This window comes from Corvus kubaryi, unplaced genomic scaffold (assembly GCF_017639235.1).
Source record: "Corvus kubaryi isolate FWS band 111438036 unplaced genomic scaffold, C.kubaryi_AGA036_p1.0 37395, whole genome shotgun sequence".
Lineage (NCBI taxonomy): Eukaryota > Metazoa > Chordata > Aves > Passeriformes > Corvidae > Corvus > Corvus kubaryi.
The window spans coordinates 4,144,344-4,168,205 of record NW_024581134.1 but is presented as its reverse complement, the minus strand read 5'-3'; the positions used below and the strand labels follow the sequence as shown (position 1 = coordinate 4,168,205).

Below are 23,862 nucleotides of genomic sequence, written 5' to 3'. Positions count from 1 at the left end.
ATGTGGCTGTACTTAAAGATTTCCTAAACTGCAGCATCAGTCCTGGCACACAGGTGCCTCCCGCAGCCCACAGCTCGGGCAGCCTCTGGCCCTCGGGCAACACGGGATAAATCAACATCCATAATGAAGTCAGCGGCTCTTGTAAATTCTTTCACGGATCCCATTTCCGCCCTTCTGCTGGCAGGAATGACTCAATCTCTCATTCATTTTGTGCCAGCCTTTGGAGAAAACTCGCATTTCTTCAGCTGGGCTGAATGCAGACGGGATTTGTTCGCTCCGAACCTTTGCAGGCAGCCTGGGATGGATGCTTCCAGTAGGTGCTTCCCTAGGAGCTGCTGTGCTCGCTGTACCTGACCCGAGAGCATTAATTCCTCACCCTTACCCACAGAAAACCTTTCCTACAGTCTGGGGTCACAGCAGCTGCACCTGGTCCCCCTTTCCAGAGCCAGCAACAGGGCTTCCTGCTTGTTGAAGGGCCACAGTGACACTTTTCCAGTGACCAGGGGAGCCTCCTTACTGGGGTCTGGCCCAGGCTGGAGGGATGTCTCTGCCCTGGCCACCCTGGCTGCTGGCTCTCAGTTTGGCAGGGCATTAAAAGAAGCTTTGCTGTGATCCAGAGGCTGCATTGCTGGGTGGTGGAGATGCAAAGCACGGCTGGTTCCACCACAATCACCTAAAGGAGCTGCCCTGAAGAGCCCCAGCGTGTGCTCATGGACAGGCCGGGAGGCCTGTGTGTGATCCAGGTACTGCTCTGTGCTCTGACCCTCATTAAATCGATTCCCCCAAGTCAAAGGGAGAGCACTGCTGTGTCAGATTTGAAAGATATAGAGACTCTGAGCTGTTCCAATAGTTGTCACTCGGTGGGCTGAATTATTTTTAAGGCAGAGTTGATTTATCTGGACTGAAGGCTTTAGATGTCACTGCAGGAGAGGATGGGAAATTTCAGGTTTCTGACAACCAAGTCAAAGAGCTGGTCAGAGGCCAGGGTTTGAGGCCAAGGTTTCTGGTGTAGGGCAAACAGCAGCATCACAGGGGAGGTAGGCTCATTCTCCCCTCCCACTTGGGACAAATAGCCAGAATTCTTCAGCATTTCCGAGGAGAAATGGGTTCAGGGACAATCAAAACATTTACATTTAGTTTCATCAGATTGTTTTGATTTGCTCTTCATATGGTGATAAATTCTGTCCTGTGTAAGTAAAGCAAGAAAATGAGTATTTGAAAATAAACGTCAAAATGAAGTGCATCAACAAGATAAGGGTAAAACGAAATATTTTGTTAGCTTACTGAAGAAAAAGAAGTTTTTGAATGAAATTATAAGGTTGAAGTAATTCATTTTAGGGTTTGACAATTTTAATTTATTTTGAGCAAAACTTCACTTTTTTTCCCCGGTAGAAATCAGTTCTATTTATTTCCTGCATTCCCAGATGAAGCCATCCTACCATTTCCCTTAAAAGGCTGTTGTGAAATCTGCCTGCTATAAATGTGCTACAAAATGGAGACCATTTCTCAGAATTCAGTGGTTGTGGGTGACCACAATCGATATGCTTCAAGGGCCTCTTCATGCCTCGGTGCTAAAGGCAGAATATTCAGATTACTGCATCCCATCTCCGTGCACAGGAAGGATTTAATTGCCCATGGTACAAATTGGATGAGAGCAGCCAGCAGGAACCCTCCTGTGGCTTTTGCTTCTCCTCACATCTCCTCCAAGCCTCCATGCACTGCCTTGGTGCCTCTGTGGCTCCAGCTTGGTGTCCTTTGTAGGAGATACGGTCTTATGGTCAGTGAGTGGGCAGGCGGACACTGCAGCCATTTCACACCAGCGCTGCTGACCACACCACCAACTCCCAGTTCCCAGCTTTTCAAAGCCCCAGAGGCATCATGCTGGCTGCTTGGGGCACTGTGGGTGGGGGAAGAAGGGGGCATGATAGCTGGGCACCCTGGCATAAGCTTTGTGTGCCCATCTCCGTGTCTGGAGCACTTGGAGGTGAGGATTTGTGTGCTTGTTCCCTGCCCTGCAGCTGGCCAGGAATGGCTCCAACCATCTGATCAGCCTTTCTCAACAGGGGAATTGCAGGTGGTGGCAGTGGCTCCCCCCAGGCAGATGCACGTGGGAGGTGTGAACCAAAACACTCGGGAGCGTGGGCGGGAGAACACCTTGTCTCCATGTGGCTGGGGAACAGGGGAGGTCAGAGCAGGGATCCTCCAAATGTTGGGAGCTTTGTTTCTGACAGTTCCCCTCAATCAGCTTCTCTCTCCCTCCAGCTTTGCCACCTGTGATGCCTCCCACACCAGACTGTGGCCCTTAGTCTGTCATTCTCCGCCACAGACACCCAAAGCCACCTTAGTAGTGTAATGAAGACAAGGAGAGGAAGCAGAGCAGCAGGGTAGAGGAGTAGGAAAAACTTGACGGGGTTAGGTTAGTTGTTCCTCTGGCCACAGGGGTGAAGTTAAGGTGATAACTGGCTGATCTTCTCTTCATTTAGCTCTTGAAAAGAAAAGCTGAAGGCAGAGACACCTGTAACATTCAAGACAAACCATTTCCTTCCATGATCTGGCATGTCCAGGGCTTGCAGCCTTAGTTTGTCATATGAAACTGCACCTTGTGAGAAGGCACAATGGACCCTGGTTCCTCTCTCTGGATCAGCAACAGGAGGGATGAAAATACCTCGGCATTGTTGCTCTCTCAAAAACCCAAAGCCAAGTCCAAGTGCTGGAATTTGGTAAGGAGCAGTTAAAGATGTGCTGTCCAGCTCCCGGGAACTTTGGACTAAGCTGAAGAGCCAAAATTGTTTGGTTTCTTTCAGTGTATGATTCTGGGATCTACAAGCTCTGCTAGTGTATTTCTTACCCCACTGTGTAGAAAACAGAGCCTATATCTTCTTCACCACTTCCCAAAGATGTTCTAAAGTCATCGAGGGGAGCTGGGGAAGGTGGAGGCGGCATCTTCAGTAGGCAGAGACTGTACAAAACAGTCAGGAGCTGGAAAAAAAAGACGGAATATCGATCCCTTGCTTTGAGGAGAGTCCTTTGCACCCACCAGGTGCCATGGGAAGTGAGCAGCCCACAGGAGCAGAGCTCAGCAGGTCCTGCTTGCCGTGGGGCTGGTGACCTGACTGCCAAATGACCTCCACACTTGGCCTGAAGTGTGGATGTCTGCCTGGAGAGGAGAATCACCCGGCCTGGTAACCCTTCTGCAGCTGCACTCCAGCTGCTTTGCCCTCCCAGTACCCAACAGGGGAGGCAGAGAGCAATTGTTCTTTTTCTGTAACCTGATTAGCTTCTCCCAGCTGCTTTCCACAGCCTGGTGCTCCCTTGAAATCTCATTAGGGCTGGGCTGTGATTGTGGGGTGGCTTGAAAAGAGGAACCGTGAAAGGAAAAACAAAATGAGGCAGGGAGAAGGAATATCAAGGAACTGGCAGGGCAGGAAGAGAGAGGTGGTAAGCACAGCAAGGGGGCATGAGAGACAGCATGAAACAGATTTCCTTGAAAGAGTTGGTGAAGCAGACTCTTCCCATCTCCTTCTTCATCTGGGGCCAGGAGAGAACAGGGTCAGGAGTGAGGATCTCTGCAGAGGGCACAAACTGCTCCCCTTTTGTGAAACCAGAAGTTTCTCAGATGATTTGAATGTCCTTTTTATGATAATTAGAAAGGGATTTTTATACAGATGGTTTTTCTCCTGGCCAGTGCAGGCATTTCCGTACAATGGGTGGCATCCCAGGGACTTCAGTGCTTCCTCAGACCCACTTCTGGGCTCTGCTGGCTCCTCCACCCTCTCAACGTGCTGCCAACAAAGGTGGTTTGACAGAGCTCAGTGCTTGTTGGTAGTGAGTGGTTCTCATGGAGCAGGGCTGCAGCAGCTGCTTCCCCAGGCCTGGGCAGTACTGGACTGCCCATCCCAGGGTTTCATTTTAGTCACACTGGGTGGCACGGGAATGGGAAATGCAATTAAAGAGATTTCAGCTTCTCATCTGAATCTTGTCCAGCCATTCTGGAGGAGCGATCCCAGGGAGTTAATCGTATGCAGTGAGAAGGTCTGTCTTCCAGCCCTTCCAAAGGAAATTTCCTTTTGTCTCCTCAAACACCCCATGAGCCAGAAGGACAAACGAACAAGAGCACCTGCCTGAAGTGTTAAATCTTCTCCTCCAGTTATCCTGTATGCTTCTGTCCTCACCTCTTCTCTTTCCCCACCTTTCTTCTTCCTGCACAAAGTTCCTTCAATCCCAAACATTGTAGGGAGCAGTTAAGCATTTAGCAGCGAGGTGTGACATGAAACCAAGGCTTTGGACAAACGTGGCTTTGCTCTGCCCAGGTATTTTCCAGAGATTGTGGTAACTGGGCTGCACCTTTGCATCAGAAGGTGCTTCCATGACTTTACATCCAGAGCATGTCCTGCCCTGAGAGTGGAGGAAAAAAAATCAAGCTAAAAGGATGCGGCTCCTTCCCTGAGGTACTTTGCATAATGCTTCAGTGAAGTGTTCAGTACCTTTCTTTAATCAGTTCTGCCCCACCTGCATAGAGCATCCTGTGTCCACAGCTCTGCCTTTCAGTAACAGCCTCGTCAGGGACAGCGCAGACAGACTTGTGCTCCGGCAAAGCAGAGTCTGGCTGATGTCATGTCTCGCCTCAAGGACTTTTGCTGGTCCTCTGGGTAATGGTTGTTAACAGCTGCTAAAATACGCACGTGTAGGTCTTGTGCCCCTCGGGCTCGCAGGGAGAGGCTCCCTGTGCCAGACCGTGTTGCTATAGAAAGAGGAACGGGCACCCTGGGGCTGCATGGGAGGAGATAACATCACTGCAGGGCAGGAAGTGATGGTACAAGGGAACATCTCGGAAGAAAGGGTTTGGGGAGAAAGAAACAGTCTGGGGTGGTTGGCTGTCAGGAGTGTAAAAGCTGCCTTTTAGGTGTCCCCACTTGCACATCCATGGCAGCAGGAACGAGCAGAGGTGTGGAGGAACAGGCAGGTAGGGATCTCAGAAGCCAGCAGCGTTTTGAAAGTCCTGTCCAGCTCCTATCTGCCGGCTCCAGGGGTGAGCAAGCCGTGGCTGGGGGAGTTTGCAATCAATAGAGCAGCATTTATAGCATGACTTGTTTGACAGCTCCTGGCACGAGCACAGGACATGGAGATGGTTTTTAATAGCATGTTTGTATTATAAAAAGAACAGTTTCAGCTGAGATTCCCTGGACAGAGGCGAAAGGCATTCAGACAAGGACAGCGCTGCCGGTGCTGCTGCAGAAGTGAAACAGATGGGAAGTTCAGTGTGTCACCTTGAAAACACAGATCATCACAGCTCTGCCCCTGCTGCCCTTGAGAGCTCCCTTAGTCACTCCAGCATCATGTCCAGAAATCTCTCTAGGGTCTGATTTGGAGGGAGGAGGACCTTGGAAACGGAATTAAACTTACATTCGCGTTCTTTTGGTCTTTGTGTTGGAGAGACAGAACTCACCCAGAGCAGGGACATGGAGGTGGCCACAAATGAGGTGTCCCACACCACTAATGGGAGAGCTGGGAGAAGCCTGACACTGCTCAGGCAGCCCCTGAAGTGGTCAGTGCCAGGCACAGCCCGTGTGTGTTGTTGGTACCTGTCCCCTCTGCTGGCTGCCTTCGGAGAGAGCTGGCACATGTCATGCTTAGAAGCACATTCCTGCCCACCAGCTGTGGGGACAAGGAGCTGTGCATTCAGATGTCAAGATTAGTCTAAAACACAGTTATTTTATTGAGGTTTATTCAGTCTTGAAGGTATCTCCAGGCTTGTCACTATTGCCGAGTGTGTTCCTTGGGACGTGGGGACAGATGCGGGGTGCAACGCAGGATCTGTCTGAGAGGTTTGCAGGCTGGGAGGGTGAGTGGGGTGTCATGGAGAGGAAAATGCTCACCTGGGCAGGGCTGTGGGAGTGTGGACATGCTGAGCACAGCTGTGTCTGAAGGGAGGACCCTGTTTTGCCAAAGAGGGAGACTGAAGGAGAGGCTTCCTGCCTTGCCTTGACCTGCACAGAGTGTCCCACCAGCCCTTGAAAGAAAAACACCTCATTCCTGGGTCTCTTTCAAGAAAGAACTTCTGAGAATTTCCTGAATTGCAGCATCCCTAAGAGTTTGCCTGTGATGTTTGCTTTGCTTGGCTGCGGGATTGACAGCATGGACACATCATATTCACGTCAGACCACCTGAAATGCTGTCCCTGCTTGCCAGGAAAGCAGCCTGCTTTATTGGACTGCAGTGAGGGATTTGCTCGGAGGTGAAGAGGGAAGGGAGCTCTATGAGTAAAAACAAATATCAGAACAATAAAAGCTAGAAAGTGACTGTCTAGGATATTAATCTCTCAGCCACACTGTTATTTAGGATTTTTCACAGCGTATTCTGAGCTGGAAGAGACTAAACTATCTCTCCAGCAGAGGAAAATTGTGGAACGTGTTTCCAGGTCTCTGAGCCCTCTGTTCAGAGGTTTTCTTGTAGCTGTTGAATACAAGCGGTTGCAAAACCCACATTTAAATCTTTCATTTTACCCTAATTTAGGAGGCCATCTAAGACATGTTCCTCTCATGGCTCTGCTCGTCTCTTTGGCATTTGGCAGAAAGCTGAGCTCTTAACTCAGAGAAAGAAGCTTGTAGATGGAACAGAGGAACCATGGGGACCCAGCCCCTCTGGATCCCACTAATTGCACCCTTGAGAGGGGTCAGCTGGACTGAACACACCATTTATAACCATTTGAAAAGGCTGTTTTGGCAAGGCCCAGCTGTGTTTATTTGGTGTCTAAGGTAACCTGAAAACACACACTGTTCATTTCAAGTCATGTCATGAAAACCCTGTGAGTTTAGTCTGAAAGCCAGTAGCCCTAACTCGTATCTGCTGGGAAGCCAGGGTGGAACTTGGTCCAGAGCAGAGTTCCTAGAGCCAGATCTGACTGGAAATATGGACTGATTCCCCATCTGTGAGGGCAGAGCAGCAGAGATAACCCAAGGAGCAGGCGTCAGGGTAGCACACAAGGTCAGCTCCCAGCTCTCCTGTGCTGGGGACAGGCTGATTTCTGAACAAGTCTCTTTTCTTTTGGATTGAAAACGTTTGGGTTTTTCTCAGAAATTACTTTTCACGCAGCAAACTCGTAGCTTTTGAAAAATGAAAGAATTTGAGAGTGCAGTAAAATCTTGTTATTTTTTTCTTCCTATGTGAAATACCCCTGCCAGCCCCCCATCCTTTTATTTCTCACAAATGCTCTTTTACTGAGCACCACTCTTTCCACTAAATGCTTTCAGGTTACGCCGTTCTGTGTTTCCACCAGCATCTGTGCTGCCCACATGAGGAAAACCAGGGCTGATCAGGGATGTGCTGCAGTGCTTGATGATGACAGTGACCCAGGGCCAGGAGGGACAGGCTGAAAGGCTGGGTTGGACATGAGCACGCTCAGCCAGCAGAGGCAACGCTGCAGGGCATCCCTCAGCATGGGATAAACTCACGTGACAGTGTTTCGGGTAGGCAGCCCTCAGGGTTTGCCTCATGGGGAGTTTGATTTATCATTTTGTGACTGAAATTCGATGTCATATTGCATGCATGCCAACATGTGTGTGCTACCCCACGTGTGATCCAAATGGTGTGGCCAAACTGTTAAAGCAATTCCTCCTTACTGCGTTAGCTCCTTCTGTTAAAAACACTAAAAATGCCTGTGCTTTCACAGAGAAGTTAACAACCTCCATGTGCTGCACAGCAGATGGTACAGTAATGGTGGAGGCGTATTTTACAATAACCCTTTTCTACATGGGGAAATCGAGGCACTGAGAAGTCTCTTTCTGACGGCTGAGAACGAGTCACGGACAGAGAAAAACTACAGGGGTGCAGGAGATCAAGAAACAGTGCCCTGAGTTTTAGGGGCTGAGCTCATCCTGCCAAACTTCAGCTACTCAGTTTTGATCAGGGGACTCTTCCAAGGTCAGGAAGAGCAAGAGGTATTTCCAGAAGACAACCTGGACTGCTTCATATTGAGATCTCCCTCCAGAAGTCCCTACCCTTTCTAAGGGCTGTAGGAAACCCATGGTCAATCACCTCCTGGTTTAATCACCTTGGCACATGCCCCCAGCTAAGTGGGATTTGAATAATGCCCAGGGAAGGGTCTGAGCTCTGTCCCAGTGCAGAAACCCAGCCATACAAGGTTCCTCAGCATCAGAGTGGGGATTCTTGATGGGAGTAGGAGCTGAAGTCTTCAGGAGCTGTTGTGGTTTAGCCCCACTCAGCAGCTCAGCCAGGCACAGCTGCTCGCTCACTCAGCAGGGTGGGGGAGGAAATTGGAAGGGTAAAAGTCCTCCCAAAGGCCAGAGCACTTTTGTATAAATCTTGCCTCAGGTAATTCTGAAAGAAAATATATTTGTAAATGCCAAAATTTCCCAACGGGCTCCCTACAGAGAGGCAAGGGAGCCAGCTCAGCTACTAAGGTCTGCCTCGTGAATAGTTGTGCTAATAATAGCCACTGAAATTAGATCAAACCACGGGACAGTGACAATAACAGCTCGTATTTTTTCTGAAGAGCTGAATGACTTGTGCACCACACCTTTTGCACAGGCTGGCTATGAATGGCACAAGAGGAGCTCTTTAAAGCTGATCCCTCCTGAAAATCTGGGCTTGACAACAAGTGCTAAGCCTGTGGGACAGCTGACCCTCCACTCTTCCAAAGCATTAGCATTGATTATCCCAGACTTGAGTGTTGAACTTTACAGCAGGACATAACTGAGCAGCCAGCCCAGAAGTGAGATGTCACCAGTGACTCCAGTTGGGAGTTAAGCACTCATATTGGCATCTAATGTGAATTTATCACTGCGGTTTTGGTTGCTTTCTCCTACAGCAGAGATATTGCTTAGGAGGAGCTATGTAAACTCACATGAACTCAAACGGGGTGTGCAGTGATGGGGGAGAATATGTCAAATATTGTGCTATTTTGGCCCCAACACTGTGCCAATGCTGCTTTTATTTCACAGTTTCACAGCCTGATCCATGTCTCCATCACCACATACTTTATATCCAAGCAGTACCCAGTGAGATCCAGAACATTCGGGTGCTGGGATGGGCCCTCCCAACCCCCTGGGTTTGGGCAGTGGCCACGCCTGTGCACTTGGCTGTGAGGGCTGCTGCTGTCCCAGCTCCATTAGGACCCTGTCCCTGTCACCTTTGCTCATCCCCGTGTCTGACCAGGGTGAAGCATCAGCCCGGAGAGTGACTCGGCTGCCTGATGCCAAAAGCTCTTCCCTCATGATCTCATTCCTATGCAAGGGGCGTGTTGGGGACCCATCACTCCTCACCGTGGGCTGCCAGGGGAGCAAGGGCGAGGAAGATGGAGTGGGCCCTGTGCTCTGCCCTGTTCTGCCCGCCCCCAGCAGGACACGCTGTCCGAGGGAGGGCACCGGGAGCTGCAGCTATTTTAGCAGCACGGCTGGAGGAGCCGGCTCTGAACCAGCAGCGAGGGCAGCGTGGGGAGGATGTGCTGCAGTCATAAAAATTCCACCGAGATAAATCGATAGAGGGAGGAGGAGAATGGGAGGGAGGGATGGCAAAGTCAGACTTTCTTCATCTCTGCACACAAAAGAGAGGGGGACAATGGGGGTCGTGCTGGTTCAACAGGACTGAAAGGGACCAAAGGTCACGTCAGGAGCTATCGGGAGCAGGGGACTGAGTGTAGTATGGACTGGTGGAACTGGATTTGGGGTCTGGTTCAGACAGCTGCTGAGTGCCAGACTTGTTCCTGCATGGCATTAATTAGCATCTTCTCAGGGAGGCTGAAAAAGAGTTTAAGGAGCAAATTGACTTGCAGCAGCGAGCAGCAGAGTGGTGGGCTAATGGCGTGGGCTACTGCCAGTCCAATCCAGGCAGGAGCTGCCTCCCAGAACTGCCAGTTATCTGTGAGCTAGGACACACTCTCTCACCAAAACTGAAGGTCCTTATTATGGTGGAAAATCTCTTTTCTGCTGGCAAAAGACTCAGGATTTTTAACTGGTTCCACCCAGAGCTGGGACCATGCAGCCCCAGCTTTCTTTTCTAATCTCCAGCAAGAGATATCTGCCCAAGGACCCAGAGTGCTCTTGGTTTTCATATGAACCATTTGCAGTGTAAGTGCTGTAGCAGGGGGTGGATTCTCACTAGATTTATGCACAGCACTATTATTGCTCTATGTACAAATTAGGTGTGTGGAACAGGGCTGGGCTGTATCCAAATAAAAACCAGAAAGAGCTGTCTGCCTGCCTTCTCTGCTAAGCTGGTGAGCAGCTTTCCCTGCCTGTGACTGAAAGGTACAGCTGAACTTAGGGCTGGATTCAGCCAACATCCACCCTGCCCCTTCGTGCCTGTGCTTAAAAGAGTATTGAGTTGTCTGCCAAGAGGAAGCCCAAGGTCTTGTTTGTATGGTCCTGGTTTTCCAGGCTCAGCCCACCAGTGAACACAGAGTCTTTGGCTCCTTCTGAGTGTGCCATGGATGTCCTGGCCACGAGCTAAAAGTGAGCCTGGAAAGGCATCACTGGCCACCAACACCTGCTCCCAGGCTGAGAAAATAAACATTCTGGCTGTGACTGCCTGCAGACCAGAGGAGCAGGCTCTGCTTGGCCTGAATCCTTCTCAGAACATCCCATTCTTCCTTGTCTTTCCCAGGAATACACCATTGACATCTTCTTTGCTCAGACGTGGTACGACCGGCGCCTGCGGTTCAACAGCACCTTGAAGGCGCTCACGCTGAACACCAACATGGTGAGCCGCATCTGGATCCCTGACACCTTCTTTAGGAACTCCAAACGGGCTGACTCCCACTGGATAACCACTCCCAATCAGCTCCTCCGCATCTGGAATGACGGAAAGGTGCTCTACACTCTCAGGTACATCCAGCAGGCTCTTAGCTCTGCTGAGGGGAGGGAACAAGGAGACGGACAAGTGGTTTCCTAAACTAAAATCCTTTAGAATGTTCTCTTGCTCAGCCCAGCTTTTTTATTCTGTCAATAAACATTTAGCTTTTTGTTCCCATAACTTGTCACTTCCATAAACGAACCCGAAAATTTGACTAAACAGAAGGGCTTTTTGAAGGTGAAACTTAGATGTTTTTTCCTCACCTTGAAAAATATCCAAACATATATTTTTGGTTTGGAATGTTCCAGCAAACAGACTGATCTTCAGCAAATTAGTTCTCAAGGAAGTGAGAATGCCTCTGTCACATTTAGGTGTTGGAATCAAACCATCTTCACCAGCTCAAAATCTCTTTCTCTCTCTTCCTGTCTCAGGCTGACAATCGAGGCTGAATGTCTGCTCCAGCTGCAGAATTTCCCAATGGACACTCACTCCTGCCCTTTGGTTTTTTCCAGTTGTAAGTATACATGTTTTTATGATAGCTTTAGAAGGCAAGCAGAGAAACCTCAGTGGAGCAATACTTTTCTGGGGAAACCATGCTCCCTTTTAGGTACATTTTTTCACCTGATTTCTATGGGACCCTTCCTGAGCCATTACCCTTCATGGCCTGAAGCATTCTCCCACTCCTGGGCTAGCAGAGGTCATCAGGGACAGATTCACAGCATCTCTGAGTTTCCCCTTAATTTGGATGGATGGTTGGAGGAGATTGTTTCACTGACCTTCCGGTCACTCCAGACAGAACATGGATATATTCTGGTGGACAAATAGCACCCGTCCTGCCTTGAATCTTCCCCCTTCTCCCACTCTCTGAGTGAGGTCTAGAAACTTTCTGCTCCAAAGAAGGGTTACTCAGACCTCCCCTCTCAGACTCTTCAGTAGAGAGGGCTGCTGATGTTATCACATGTCCTCTGGTAATTTTGCAGGGAGCCTTTCTGCACCAAGAGATCCCTGTCCTTGTGCGTGGGTGGGAAATCTGATTTAATCATCTGAGCTCGGGTTCTCCTGCTCCCCCTGCCACTGAAGAGCTGTAGCTCAGAGCTCTGAGGTGCTTCAGAGGGAGGCAGCATGCTGAGGAGATCTCATCCCTTCATCTCCCACCACCCCTCACTTTTTGCTAATTAACGGTGCATGCCATACACGCTTGATAATTAGAAACACACTGTTAGTTTGCTGCCAAGCTCTTACTCCATCCTCCTCTGAGAGACTTTCTCCTAGGTCCCTGCTTCACAGTGGGCTTGTTTCTTTGTCAAGAAAGCCAGAGGCAGGAGAAGCCGTGCTGCAGCCTGCAGGGCCAGATTTTCTTCTCCATGGAGAGTGCACCCCTTCTTTTCCATAGATCAGCTGCCAGGATAAGAGGTACAGGGAGCACACAGAGCAGCCAGAACCACGCTGGCAGCTTTGTATTCCCGGTGTACTCATGCCTGGCATGGCACTCATGGGGTGCCAGCTGCCCCAGGGAGATAAAACCCTTAAAGATTTCAGGCTGGTGGACTCACAATGACAACAGTCTGGGTTGGAAGGGGCCTTTGGACAGGCCCACTGACAAAGCAGGATCACCTACAGCAGGTTACACAGGAATGCAGCCAGGTGGGGTTTGGAATCCACAGTTTTGAATCCAGCATTGTGGAAGGGAGACTCCACAACCTCCCTGGGCAGACTGTTCCGTTGCTCTGCCACCCTCAAAGAAGTTCTTCCTCAAACCAGCAGAGTCCTCTAGGACCAAGCCACGTCTCGTTGGCAGCAGTGCAGTCCTTAGAAAGGCTCTGTTTCTGGCAGTGCTTTGTTTCTGGCAGTGCTTTCCCCATCCCCAGAATCTGAAACAGCCCACGAAGGGGGATGCAGTCCCTACTCCCATTCCATGTGGGAATGCCTCAGGGAATCTAAACAAAAGGCACCTGCCTGAAGGGCTCCTGTTTGCAGAACAGCTCTGGTGAGATGACAGTGCTTTTGCAGTCAGGCTGGTTGCCAAGAAGGGGGTACATGGCACACTCTTCCACTGATGTCCGTGCCCCTTTCCCAGATGGATACCCTCGGGAGGAGATCGTCTATCGCTGGAGACGCTACTCCATCGAGGTCTCTGACCAGCGCACCTGGAGGCTCTACCAGTTCGACTTCACGGGGCTGAGGAACACCTCGGAAGTGCTCAGGACTGGGGCAGGTGAGGCAAAGGAAGGCAGCCCGCAGGAGCAGCACTGTGCTGGAGGCCTGGGGGGAGACAAAGGAGTCATCAGACTGCTCCACAGGGGTGGGGAAGGAAGGTCACAACAGCACAGTCAGAGAAAGAAGCTAAAAATGAAAGGATGGACCTTGGCTAGAGGGAGCAGAAGTGATGGAGATGAGTGGTGAGGAGAAGACAAAGCAGGGAGAGGCCAGAACCACTGACATCTGTGAACTGTGGGGTGACAATGCTGATGTGAATGAAGCTATCCTTAATTGGAGGGTCAGGAGGGAGAGGAGAGGGAGCTTAAATCCCCTCTTGTGTGCACTCTGTGTGATCTCTGGGTGATGCTTATGACTGGGACAGGGGTGGAGAAATCAGAACTTGCATGTCTTGATCTGTCCTTCTGTAAACTCATGTCAGGCTGATGAACCCCTGAACTGTGCTGTAAGAGACAGGGACAAGGCTGCCTGTGTGAAGAAACTAAGTAATGGAAGCTCCTCAGCTCCTCCTCCTCCTCATAATAGCTCACATCCCCTTTCCTTCCCACAGACAACTGAGGAAAGCCTCTGGATTCCTGAAGGTGGGGTGAGCTCATACTTCTAAGCCCCCTGAAACAGCAAGGAGCAGTGCTTCTCGCACTCTGCAGGAAGCTGCTGCTCTCAACAGTGGCAGCCAGGGTAGAAAGGCAGCACAAACTGGGACAAGAAGTGAAAGTGTCTTGAATGCACCAGTGCCCCTCTGATGTTTGTAATTCTCTTTTTTTGGTAATTGCTTGCAAGCTCCGTCTTAACCCCAGAGCTGTCAGGTTCTTCCAATACTCACTGTGAGCCTGTGAAAAGAAAGAAAGAACCTCCACCGTAAGTTGCCAAATAAGCAATTAGGATGTGCAGCACCACACGCCTTTTCCAGAGGCAAAACCGACTCTCAGTGGAAGCAATTGAAGGACACCTCCCTTGTCCCAGCTCAGGTGGCTCGTTAGCAAGCCAGGCCATGCAGCCTGTTACAGCCAAAGAGCTTCTATAGAAAAGAAACCCCTGCAGCAATCAGCTGAAGATAAATGCTCTCTGCAGTTTCTTCCCTGAAACTTTTCCAAACCGTGTGCTTTTCAGTGTCCTTAGCCAGGCCAGTACAAACACAGCCTGGTGGCCGTATGGACAGCCAGGCAAGCAGCCAGTTGGGCAACCACAAAGTCAGCTCTTCAATTAGTCACAAAGACATCCAGCAGGACAGCGGCAGAGCCAGCCAGGTAGGCACAGAGTCCATTAGCCACAAACCCAGCAAGTCTCCAAACCTACTCAGCCAGCCACGTGAAGTTAACAATCTGGGCAGCGACAACAGCAGATGGACAGGCACTTAAAACAACAAGAGAATCTCATCAGAAACTCTGAATTCTGAACCTTTGCTGATTTTCCTGCTTTAAGAAGCCCCATGTTATGATTCCAATGTCTCTGTTGCTCTTTCCTAGGGGAGTACATGGTGATGACAGTTTCTTTTGACCTAAGTAGACGTATGGGTTACTTTGCCATTCAGACCTACATTCCCTGCATCCTGACTGTTGTTCTTTCCTGGGTTTCCTTCTGGATCAAGAGAGACTCTACGCCAGCCAGGACATCTCTGGGTAAGAGACAGGATGATGCATGTCTGATGCTTGTCAAACTCTGCCAGGTAAGCAGACTGGCAGTGTTGGAGTACAAAATCTCCTGAAGCACTTTGCCATTTTCTGGCATTTTTGAGCTTACCAGAGAATATTCTCCTCCTTCAGCTTCCTGTGTGTAACACTCCACAGCTCAACCAAATCTCCATCTGCGCTGGCTTGGGCTGCTGGATTATCTCAGGAGAATATCTCACTCTCCTGTCTTGATCTGAAACCCAAGCACAGCCTTTTCCAAGCTGAGTGGGGTATTCTCATGCACCAAAAGGGAGAGGGAGGGGCTGAGCTGTGGCATTGCAGTGCTGCCCAAAGGCCTCCTGTCACATCCATGTTTTCTACGTTTCCTCACGACTTTTCAAGGCCTCTGTGTAGGGCTGGTGACAGGAAGGTTGTAGGGTTAATGGGCAGAGTTGCTTGGCTGCATCCACAGAGCCCCAGGCTCTGGCAGGAGCTGGAAGCCCTGTGGGTACAACCTTTTTCTGTTGGTCACCCCATAGGATCCAGAGAGTGACAAGAGCTCTGCCTATTGTTTAGATTTTCTCAGCAAACTGCAGTGGCTCCTTGAGGCAGGAGAAAAGCTTCTGTTGATTGAATGCTGCTCTGATAGGTGCTGGGGAGATCTTTGTGAGTCTTTAATACGCTTTGGCTGTATCTACATTTTGCAGCAAGCTGTGATTCCCAGCTCTGTCCTTCCTATCAGCCCCGCCGACTTTGCCTTTAATTGGAGGTAGCATTCTCAGCCCTGCCTGCAGGTCTCTGTGGGGATGGGGAGGAGAGGAGGGCCCATCAGCTATTCAGAGCCCATCCATGATGGCCATGTCTCCCCATCTCCCTATCAAAATTAATTTGTCTGGTGCCTGTGGAGAGAGGAGGAGGAGGAGGGTGTCATTTGCAATGAAGGTGAGGGTGTGCCGTAGTCTGTGGCTGGTAAGGGAATGAACAGCAAGAGGAAAATATGCACAGCTCTAGTGACTGTCTCAAAAAACAAAGGCAAGTTCCCCCAGGAGAGGGGCCCCTCTCTATGGGAAGGGACCTCAGCACATGAAGAATAATGTATTCTCTGCACAGCCCCTGTTGTACTTAATACAAATGATCCCCAGCACATTTTGAGCCTGCCAACCTACATTAGGGGCATTTAAACTGGACCAGTTCCACCAGCACTTCAGAAATATGGGAAGTCACATCACATCTGCTAATGCAAGTACAGCAGCAAAACATGAAAATCTTTGCCATGCTCACCCCCAGAGCTGCTGGGGTGACCCCAGGAGAGGGTGGCAGGTGGATTTAGATGGATTCTAGAAAAGGAGAAACAAGCGGACTTGCTGCTTCTTCCCCACATCCTCAAAACCAGTGGATGAGATCACAATACCAGCTCCTGCAGCTGATCCTTTGTTGACTCCTGACACTTCATCTCTGGAAGCAGAAACGTGGGCATTGCTGCTCCTGCAAAAACAACTCCAAGCCCCACTCAAGTCAGAAGAAATTCCTTATCACCTCCCACGCGCTTGCCCTCTGCATCAAGGAATGGATACGTTGTGAAGAGCTGTCTCCAAAGAACAGCCACGAGCAGACTGAAAATTTATGGGTAGGAACCGGACCAAGGAAATAAAGGGAACCTTGAGATTGGTGTCTACAACAGAGAAACCCCTTGACCAGGGAGCAAAAGAGCACTGGGAGATCTTTCAGGACATTTTGCAAAGAGCACAAGGGCTCTCAACGCCCAGGTGTAAGAAATCAGGAAAGCAAGGCAAGAGACCAGCGTGGATGAGTCAAGAGCTCCTGGTCAGACTAAAGGGAAAGAAGGAAATGCACAGGCAGTGGAAGCAGGGACAGGTATCCTGGGAGGAGCATAGGGGCACTGCCCAGTTATGTAGGGAGGGGGTTAGGGATGCATGGGATACCAACAGGGGCTTCCCCAGGTTTGTCAGACAGAAAGAGAAGGTCAAAGGAAGTTGAATACAACTGGCAAATGGGGAAAAATGGATGAGAAGGAGGCTGAGGTAATTTTTTGTCTCAGTCTTCACTGGCAGCCTCTCTCTCCACATTCCACAGTGGATGGACTGCAAGACGGACTGGGGCAGTGAAGTCCCTCTCACTGCAAGAGAAGATCAGATTTGAGACCACCTGAAGAACCTGAACATCCATAAGTCTGTGGGAGCTGACAAGATGCACCCCAGAGCATGGCTGATGTGGTTTCCAAGCCACTCTCCACGATACTTGAAAAGTCTCATGGAAATATTGCACCCATTTTTTCAAAGGGTAGAAAGGAGGACTCCAGGGACTAGAGACCTGTCAGCTTCCCCTCTCTGCCTGGGAGGATCATGGAACAGATCCTTCTAGAAGCTGTGCTGAGGCACATGGAGGACAGGAGGTACCAACACAGCCAGCACGTCTGCACCAAGGGCAAGCCCTGCCCAACCAACTCAGCCTCACGCAGAGTCTGAGCTTCCTGCTCCTTTACCAGTCCACATTGTGCAATACCCGAGTTTTGAACACCTCTCTTTCTCATAGAGAATTGTTAGAGGGTTCCTCAAGACCAGAGTCTGGCTGAGCAGAGCAAAAATGGAACCAGACAACCAGAGTAGAAGGAAAATGGGTGTTTTGAGGGCTGGATGTGTGCAGAAGACAGAAATGCTCCCTGTCAGTACTTAAGCCAGCTCTTTTCTCTCTTAGGTATCACGACTGTGCTCACCATGACCACCCTGAGCACCATCTCCCGCAAGCACCTCCCCCGTGTTTCCTACATCACAGCCATGGACCTCTTTGTCTCTGTGTGCTTCATCTTCGTCTTTGCCGCTCTCATGGAGTACGCCACGCTCAACTACCTGGTGGGAAACAAGAAACCACTGGAGCACAGCCACAGGAAAGCGAGGCTGGTAGGTCAGAGGGGCCAGCAGAGTGGATGCTGTTACAACCCCAAGTTATTTAAAAATATCCTTCCTGAGCTGCACTGGAAACTGCTGGTGTGGTTTAGTGCCTGACCCGTACTGCGTTCATCCAGTCCTCAGACCACTCTGTGTGCTGGGTCTGAGAGGTGAGACACAACCAGAAAAAGCAGCTGAGGCTGCCTTAAAACAAGGAAGCCCCTGTCAGAGCCAGGTACCCTGTGCTCTCCTCAGAACCCCTGGAGAGCTCATCAGAACAGTTTAGAATGACTCACATGACTGAACGTGAATGCCACTTTAAGACACCTGTATCGGTTTGATCTCTGGATTACAGAGATATCTTGGTTCACAGAGATGCAGAAACCTGCTTTCTTTTGTGGTCTTCCATCAGAAGACCTCCTGAGTGTGAGGATAGTGAACCCAGGGTGATTGTCATTGTCTTCATCCTCATCCTCTATCATGAGATCTGCCCAAGCTCATGGCAGGTACTTCTGTCACATGAGCTGAAAGAGGCCTCTGAACTGGGACAGAACTGAAACAGAAAAAGACGAATCTCGTGTGCGCCAGGCTCATTTCCCAGCACATCCCCCATATCCCTCATATCCCCCTGCCCTCCTATCCCAGGGCGGACAGAGCTCTTCCATGAGGCTCGCGATGGGCCAAGAGGAGCCACACGCAGCCTTTCCCCAGCTTCTCTCCAGTAACCTGCAGCAACCAGCAGACACATCTGGGCTGTGTGCTGCGTCTTCAGAGACAGCTGAGCTCAGGGGAATGAGGGAAGAGGCTAGAACAGCTCAAACAGGTCGTGTTTCTGCACTATTACTGGCACAGATGGGGAACCAGAGCAATCAGACCTTTGCTGAGTAGGGCTGTGCCCTGGGGTGCCAGGAAGGATGCTCACAGCCATGCAGGAGCTGCCAGTTCCCCAGTATGCAAACGTGGTGATTCACAACCAGGTGCAGAGAGACTGGGGATGATCAGTCACCCCTCTCCATCAAAGTGCACCCATGATGATCTGATCTGTTGCCAGCTGGGTGGGGGTTGGTGTCTAGAACAGGTTTGGTTGCTTTTTCCTCCCCTTTAACCTGCCCACCTCTCCCCCTTCCAGCCACCTGCCGGTGCACAGGTGATGCCAACCTTCACCACCATCAACATCAACCACATCATGCACTGGCCCCCAGAGATCGAGGAGGATGAGGATGACGACCCCGGCTCCCCGTGCCTGGAGGGAAAGGAATGCGAGAGGTTCTTTTGCTGCATCGAGGACTGTCAGACGGGAATGTGGCGGGAGGGGAGGGTCCGCATCCACATATCCCGCCTGGACTCCTACTCCCGCGTCTTCTTCCCCACCGCCTTCCTGCTCTTCAACATCGTCTACTGGATTGCCTATCTCTATCTCTAGCCCTTCTTTGTCCTCAGCTGGAACGGACTGGACACCAGCCAGAGGGGCTTCTCAAGGAGCATAGAGAACAGCGTCTCTTCTGTTGTAGTCGGCTGTCAGTCTGAACAACCCAACCTGGTGATTCCCTCTTCCTGCTCTCTCATCTCTTCTGAGAAGAACCAAACAGCTTTTTTTTAGCCTTCTAACATATCTTTTTAGAGAATCTACCCTTCCCCAGACAACCCTCTCTCCAACACCACCAGCATTGTACTCCTTGTAAGATTACCCAAAAACATCCTATTGCCATCTCAAGCATTAGGGATTTTGTCAAAAACAAAAACCTTAATGCATTTCATTTTTCCATCTAATCCTACTCCAAAATTTCAAGGAAGTGATGGCAAGTGGAGTTTTCTGCACAGTTATTAAGACTGCAAAGGAAATAAAATTCATCTTATGACTTCTGCACCACTTCCACCAGAACAGACTTTGTGGGGTGCTAGAAGCTCAGAAAGGTCAGAAGAAAATAGCGTGGAAAAGGACAGCAGTGCAGCTTTCCCACAGTAGCTGGGCTTGGCTAAAATGTTTTGGGCCTGCCCAGACATCTGATGGCGGCACTGATGAGGATGGAGTTGCTGCAAGCCTCCCCCAGCTCCCCGCAGAGTCTCTGTGAAGCATTCCTCACGGATCACTCCAGGACACCCACCCACTGAGGCGCTGCTGATTCCCATCAGACAGTGGTGAAAAGCACTTCACAAGTTGGAAGGGCCCACCTGCCTTACTGAAGCAGACTCTTCAGGGCCCACGGTGACATTTCTGCTGTGTGACCAGGACTCCGAGCAGGCTCTGCAGTTGGGCATAGCCAAAAAAGGGAGGAAGTCCTTGTGAGAAAGGCCAGAAGGAGCCTCCTGAGCCTGTTGTGAGGTAGTTTTCCTTGGCCTGTCTCACGTGGGGCAGTGCTGTCCCACACAGTGACACTCCTTGATGCCATCAGATCTGTGCTGGGTAGTAGGTGCCAACCCAAGGAAGGGGCACAGGAAAGGGAAAACAGCTACCAGTGCACTCCCACAGCTCAGATGTGTTCCCCTTCTTTATTTCTTTCATAATTGCATAAAACAAGAGTTTTCCCTCTAACTGGATGACCCCTCCCCGTTGCCATCAGTACTTGGCCTGTTTCCTCACAAAATTGGGAAATGGAGTGAGTTGTCCTTGATGGGTTTCAAGGAGGACAAACGTAGTGAGATGGTTCCGTCTTAAAGGTATGGAGAAATGCAAAACACAGCTTCAGCTGGGGAGAAACTGCATAAGATAGAGGAGGAAACTCAGGCCCAAGGTCCATAATGTGTCAACTGGCTGCCTCCCCATCTACACCAACCGCTGATGTGGCCCACAGCATGATTCTGAAAAGCAGTGGGCTGTTGATAGTTACTCACTGTGTAAATTAGAAACAAAAAAGATCTTTTTTTAAAAACAGCATGTTTTAGAAAAAAATTAGAACTTAAAAGGCTTGTCAGGAGAAGAAAGCCGGCATGGCTGCAGAGGGAAAGTTAGGAAAGGTTGGCTCACAGGACAGCTAACGGGGGCAGGAGGTTTTACATATTCTTGGAGAGCAATTTGATCTGGTTTAAAGACGGATTTTGACACTGTTAAATCTGATCTGAATAATGAAGTGTCATGTTTAATTCATTCACAAATACAGCCTTACCTGGGTTCCAGATGAACAGCTAGAGCATCTTATTAAGTATACAATAGTACAACACTCAACTAAGTATAACCTAATGGGGTCAGACCAGCAGAGCTCTGAAAGGGGAAATTGCGCCTGTCTAACCTGTTACAGTTCTTTTAAAATACCAAGTAAAAGATAAAGGTTACTCAGAAGCATAATTTTCTTAGCTACTCCGACAGCTTTTGAAAGGGTGGAAAGAAATTGTGGCGGGCGGTTCTAACTGAGGAAATTGATTTAGCAAAAGAATTATTAAGGAGGTTCTAATTAGAGGAAATTAACTGAGGGGGGGGGAAAGAATTGTTAAGGAGGCTCTAATTAGAGGAAATTAATGTTTTAGAGAGAAAGACACAGAGAGGGAGAAGTCTAAGAAAAGAATCAAAACAACTTGCAGACAAGGGAAGCTGCTGGGTGACAGTGCTGACTCCCAGCCAAGCTGGTTGATGTTCTGCTCCCAGTAGCAAAGCGTTATTAGATGTAGCAACAGAAAAACCTCCTATGACTCAGCCCTACACCGACAGGGAGCTGGATTAAACAGGGTCCTGTGATCTCTGTGGGGAGCCAAAAGGAAAGAGCATCCTAGATTAAATCTGGCTCACACGACAGACTCTGAGTGAAGCACGTCCTCACATTTGGGAAGGCAGCTGTCGGGGGGATGTGTGGGAGGGGACGCCCCGGTGGCAAACCAGGGTCTGTGCCAAATATCTCCTCAACAGGATGGTGGCTTGAAAGGTGTGCAGGCAGTGGAGGCTGCACTGAACACAGGGAGCAAAATGTGGAAGGGGAGCAGCTGAGAAAGGGAGGGTGGAAGGGAAAATTGAACAGCCCTGTGCAAAGGAGCCCAAACAGCTGCAATTTGCTGGAGCTTCGAAGCTCTTGGTGAACACATATGATTATCATGGGCACTGGAGAACAGACTTCAGCCCTGAAAGCAGCAACTTGTTGAAATTGGACTTTTTACAAAATCAGCCAGGAGAGAAAGAGGGTGCACAAAAACCTAAGAGGACAACAGGGACTCGGACAAATTAGACTCGAAAGATTATAAGGTTTCACCAAAAAAAGATAAAGCCAACACACACCCAGGTAATTTAACCAATGATGGAGGATTTGACAGAGGAAAATAGTCTAGCGTGGGCTGGAGCCCAAGGAAGCTGATTACTAAGGCTGGGGAAGGAGGAGGGAGGGGGCTTTTTGGCTTAGGGAAATCTGTGCCCATCATCCATAGCACAATAAATAAAGGCATGCACAAATTCAATCATGCTTTTAAGTTCCTGTAGTATCTCAAAAAAAAAAAAAAAAAAAAAAAAAAACCAACAAAAAACCAGAAAGCTAAGAAAAGCCAAAAAGAAAAATCTGCCATTCTTTTGGAATTACTTTGCAAGGCTCCAGTTTCCTTATAAAAAGGTTTTCCAGCTATCAGGAGGGAACCCAGGGCTCAGAGCCATCCAGCAGCTGTGAGTTGCCCTGCTCAGAATGGCCCTGGGAGTCAAGCCCCTCCGTGCCCTCCTAGGCTGGCATTAGACACAGCCCAAAACCATGGGGCTGAGCTGTGCTGCTCTGGGCAGGGAGGACAGAGGCACCAGGGCTGCTGCAAGGCACTTGGGTTGCTTCAAACACCTGTGCTGCCTCCTCCTCTCATGGAGGTTTCAACGTTCTCCCAGGAATTTGGTGGAGGAGCTTCAACCTGCCAGCCTCAGCAGCCAGGTGGGCACTGGGCTTCCCTCACCTCCTGCCTCCCCTTCCCAGGGACCAGCAAGTCACATTCCCACCCCTGCACATCCCCCTGCCATGGTGAAGATGAATGCAGCCAAGGCCAGCAGGACCAGGGCAGTGACCTGTCCATCTGTGCTGGGCGCTGGTGAGGCCACACCGCAACCCCTGGGGTCAGTTTTGGAACAGAGCTGGGGAAGGGTCTGAGCACAAGCCTGATGAGGGGAAGCTGAGGGAGCTGGGGGGACTCAGCCTGGAGAAAAGGAGGCTCAGGGGAGATTTTATCACTCTCTACAACTCCCTGACAGGAGGGTGTGGTGAGGGGTGGGTTGGTCTCTTCTCCCAGATAACAAGGAACAGAGAAAACACGTTCAAGATGTGCCAGGGCAGGTTTAGGTTGGATATTGGGGGAAATTTCCTTGCTGGAAGGGTGGTCAGGCTGTGGAACAGGCTGCCCAGGGAATGGTGGAGTTACCATCCCTGGAGGTGTTTAAAAGACGTGGAGATGTGACACTTGGGGACGTGGTTTAGTGGAGTGCTTGGCAGTGTTGGATTTACATTTGGACTCAATGATCAGAAAAGGTCTTTCCAACCTAAATGATTCCATGATTCTATCACTCTACTATCCTAGTACCTAATGATGGGGACTGGAAATTATGATCTCAGCATTTATGTCTTATGGCCTTTGTTTGGAATATAAAAGGAAATCAGGGAAAAGGTTGATTTTTCATTTCTCTGCCTCCAATTCCTATTCTTCCCCTCCAAATTATGCCGCATAAGGAACCATTTTTAGCCTGTGTGCTCTTCAGGGCAGGGACTCTGTTACTGTGTGTTTGTACAGGGACTGGCACTCTGGGGCTTGGTCCTTAACTGAGATTTCTGGATGCTACTTATTATACATAATAAACAACATTATTCACTGCCCATCCTCGCCACTGTCTGTCTACACCTTGTAAGAAGGGTAAAAATTGCCCCCTGTCCCCCTCCTGATGGGGGTTACTGGAGCTGGTAAATTTATTTATTTCCCCAGGGAAAAACTATCTTGTTGGAAAGTAGGGGGAAATGTCACTCTGATATTTTTGATGGGTGGTGGGTATTTTTCCGTTTGTTGTTTTCCTTTAAGAAAGGCAGAAGTTGTTTTCCTTAAGAAAGGCTCCAAATCAGCACTGCTCAGAAGCAGTCTCAGCCATTTAAAGTCATTATTTGTAATGCAAGAGAAGCCCTTTCTTGTTCCCCTCAGCCCGTTGCCATTGTAAATAAAATAACTGATGTTTCCCCCAGTGTTTTGGGGTGGAGGGGGTTTGGCAGTAATATTTGGTGGACTTTATTTCAGCCTTTCTGTTCCCTTTCTGTACCCCTACTCATGCTGCTGACTTTTGGAGTGATCATAACCCAAAGGACAAGCCCAGCTCGGGAGAAGACACCTCCACCTCTCCCTGGCACACTGTGTATCCCTCCAGGATTTAGCACTTCCCAAAATGTTAAAAA

At 49.7% G+C, this 23,862-nt stretch overlaps 1 protein-coding gene across 1 annotated transcript in view; it reads left to right on the top strand.

Annotated features, from left to right (window-relative positions):
• The window catches only part of LOC121670091 (gamma-aminobutyric acid receptor subunit gamma-4), a 31,110-nt gene extending 7,812 nt beyond the window's left edge, over window positions 1-23,298 (top strand). The window contains exons 4-9 of the mRNA XM_042039858.1: window positions 10,621-10,841; window positions 11,241-11,323; window positions 12,887-13,024; window positions 14,493-14,645; window positions 17,352-17,554; window positions 18,672-23,298. Of these exons, the coding sequence (XP_041895792.1) occupies window positions 10,621-10,841; window positions 11,241-11,323; window positions 12,887-13,024; window positions 14,493-14,645; window positions 17,352-17,554; window positions 18,672-18,965 (1,092 nt within the window). The 3' untranslated portion in view covers window positions 18,966-23,298. The remainder of the gene's footprint in view (window positions 1-10,620; window positions 10,842-11,240; window positions 11,324-12,886; window positions 13,025-14,492; window positions 14,646-17,351; window positions 17,555-18,671) is intronic.
• Window positions 23,299-23,862: the final 564 nt, after the last annotated feature.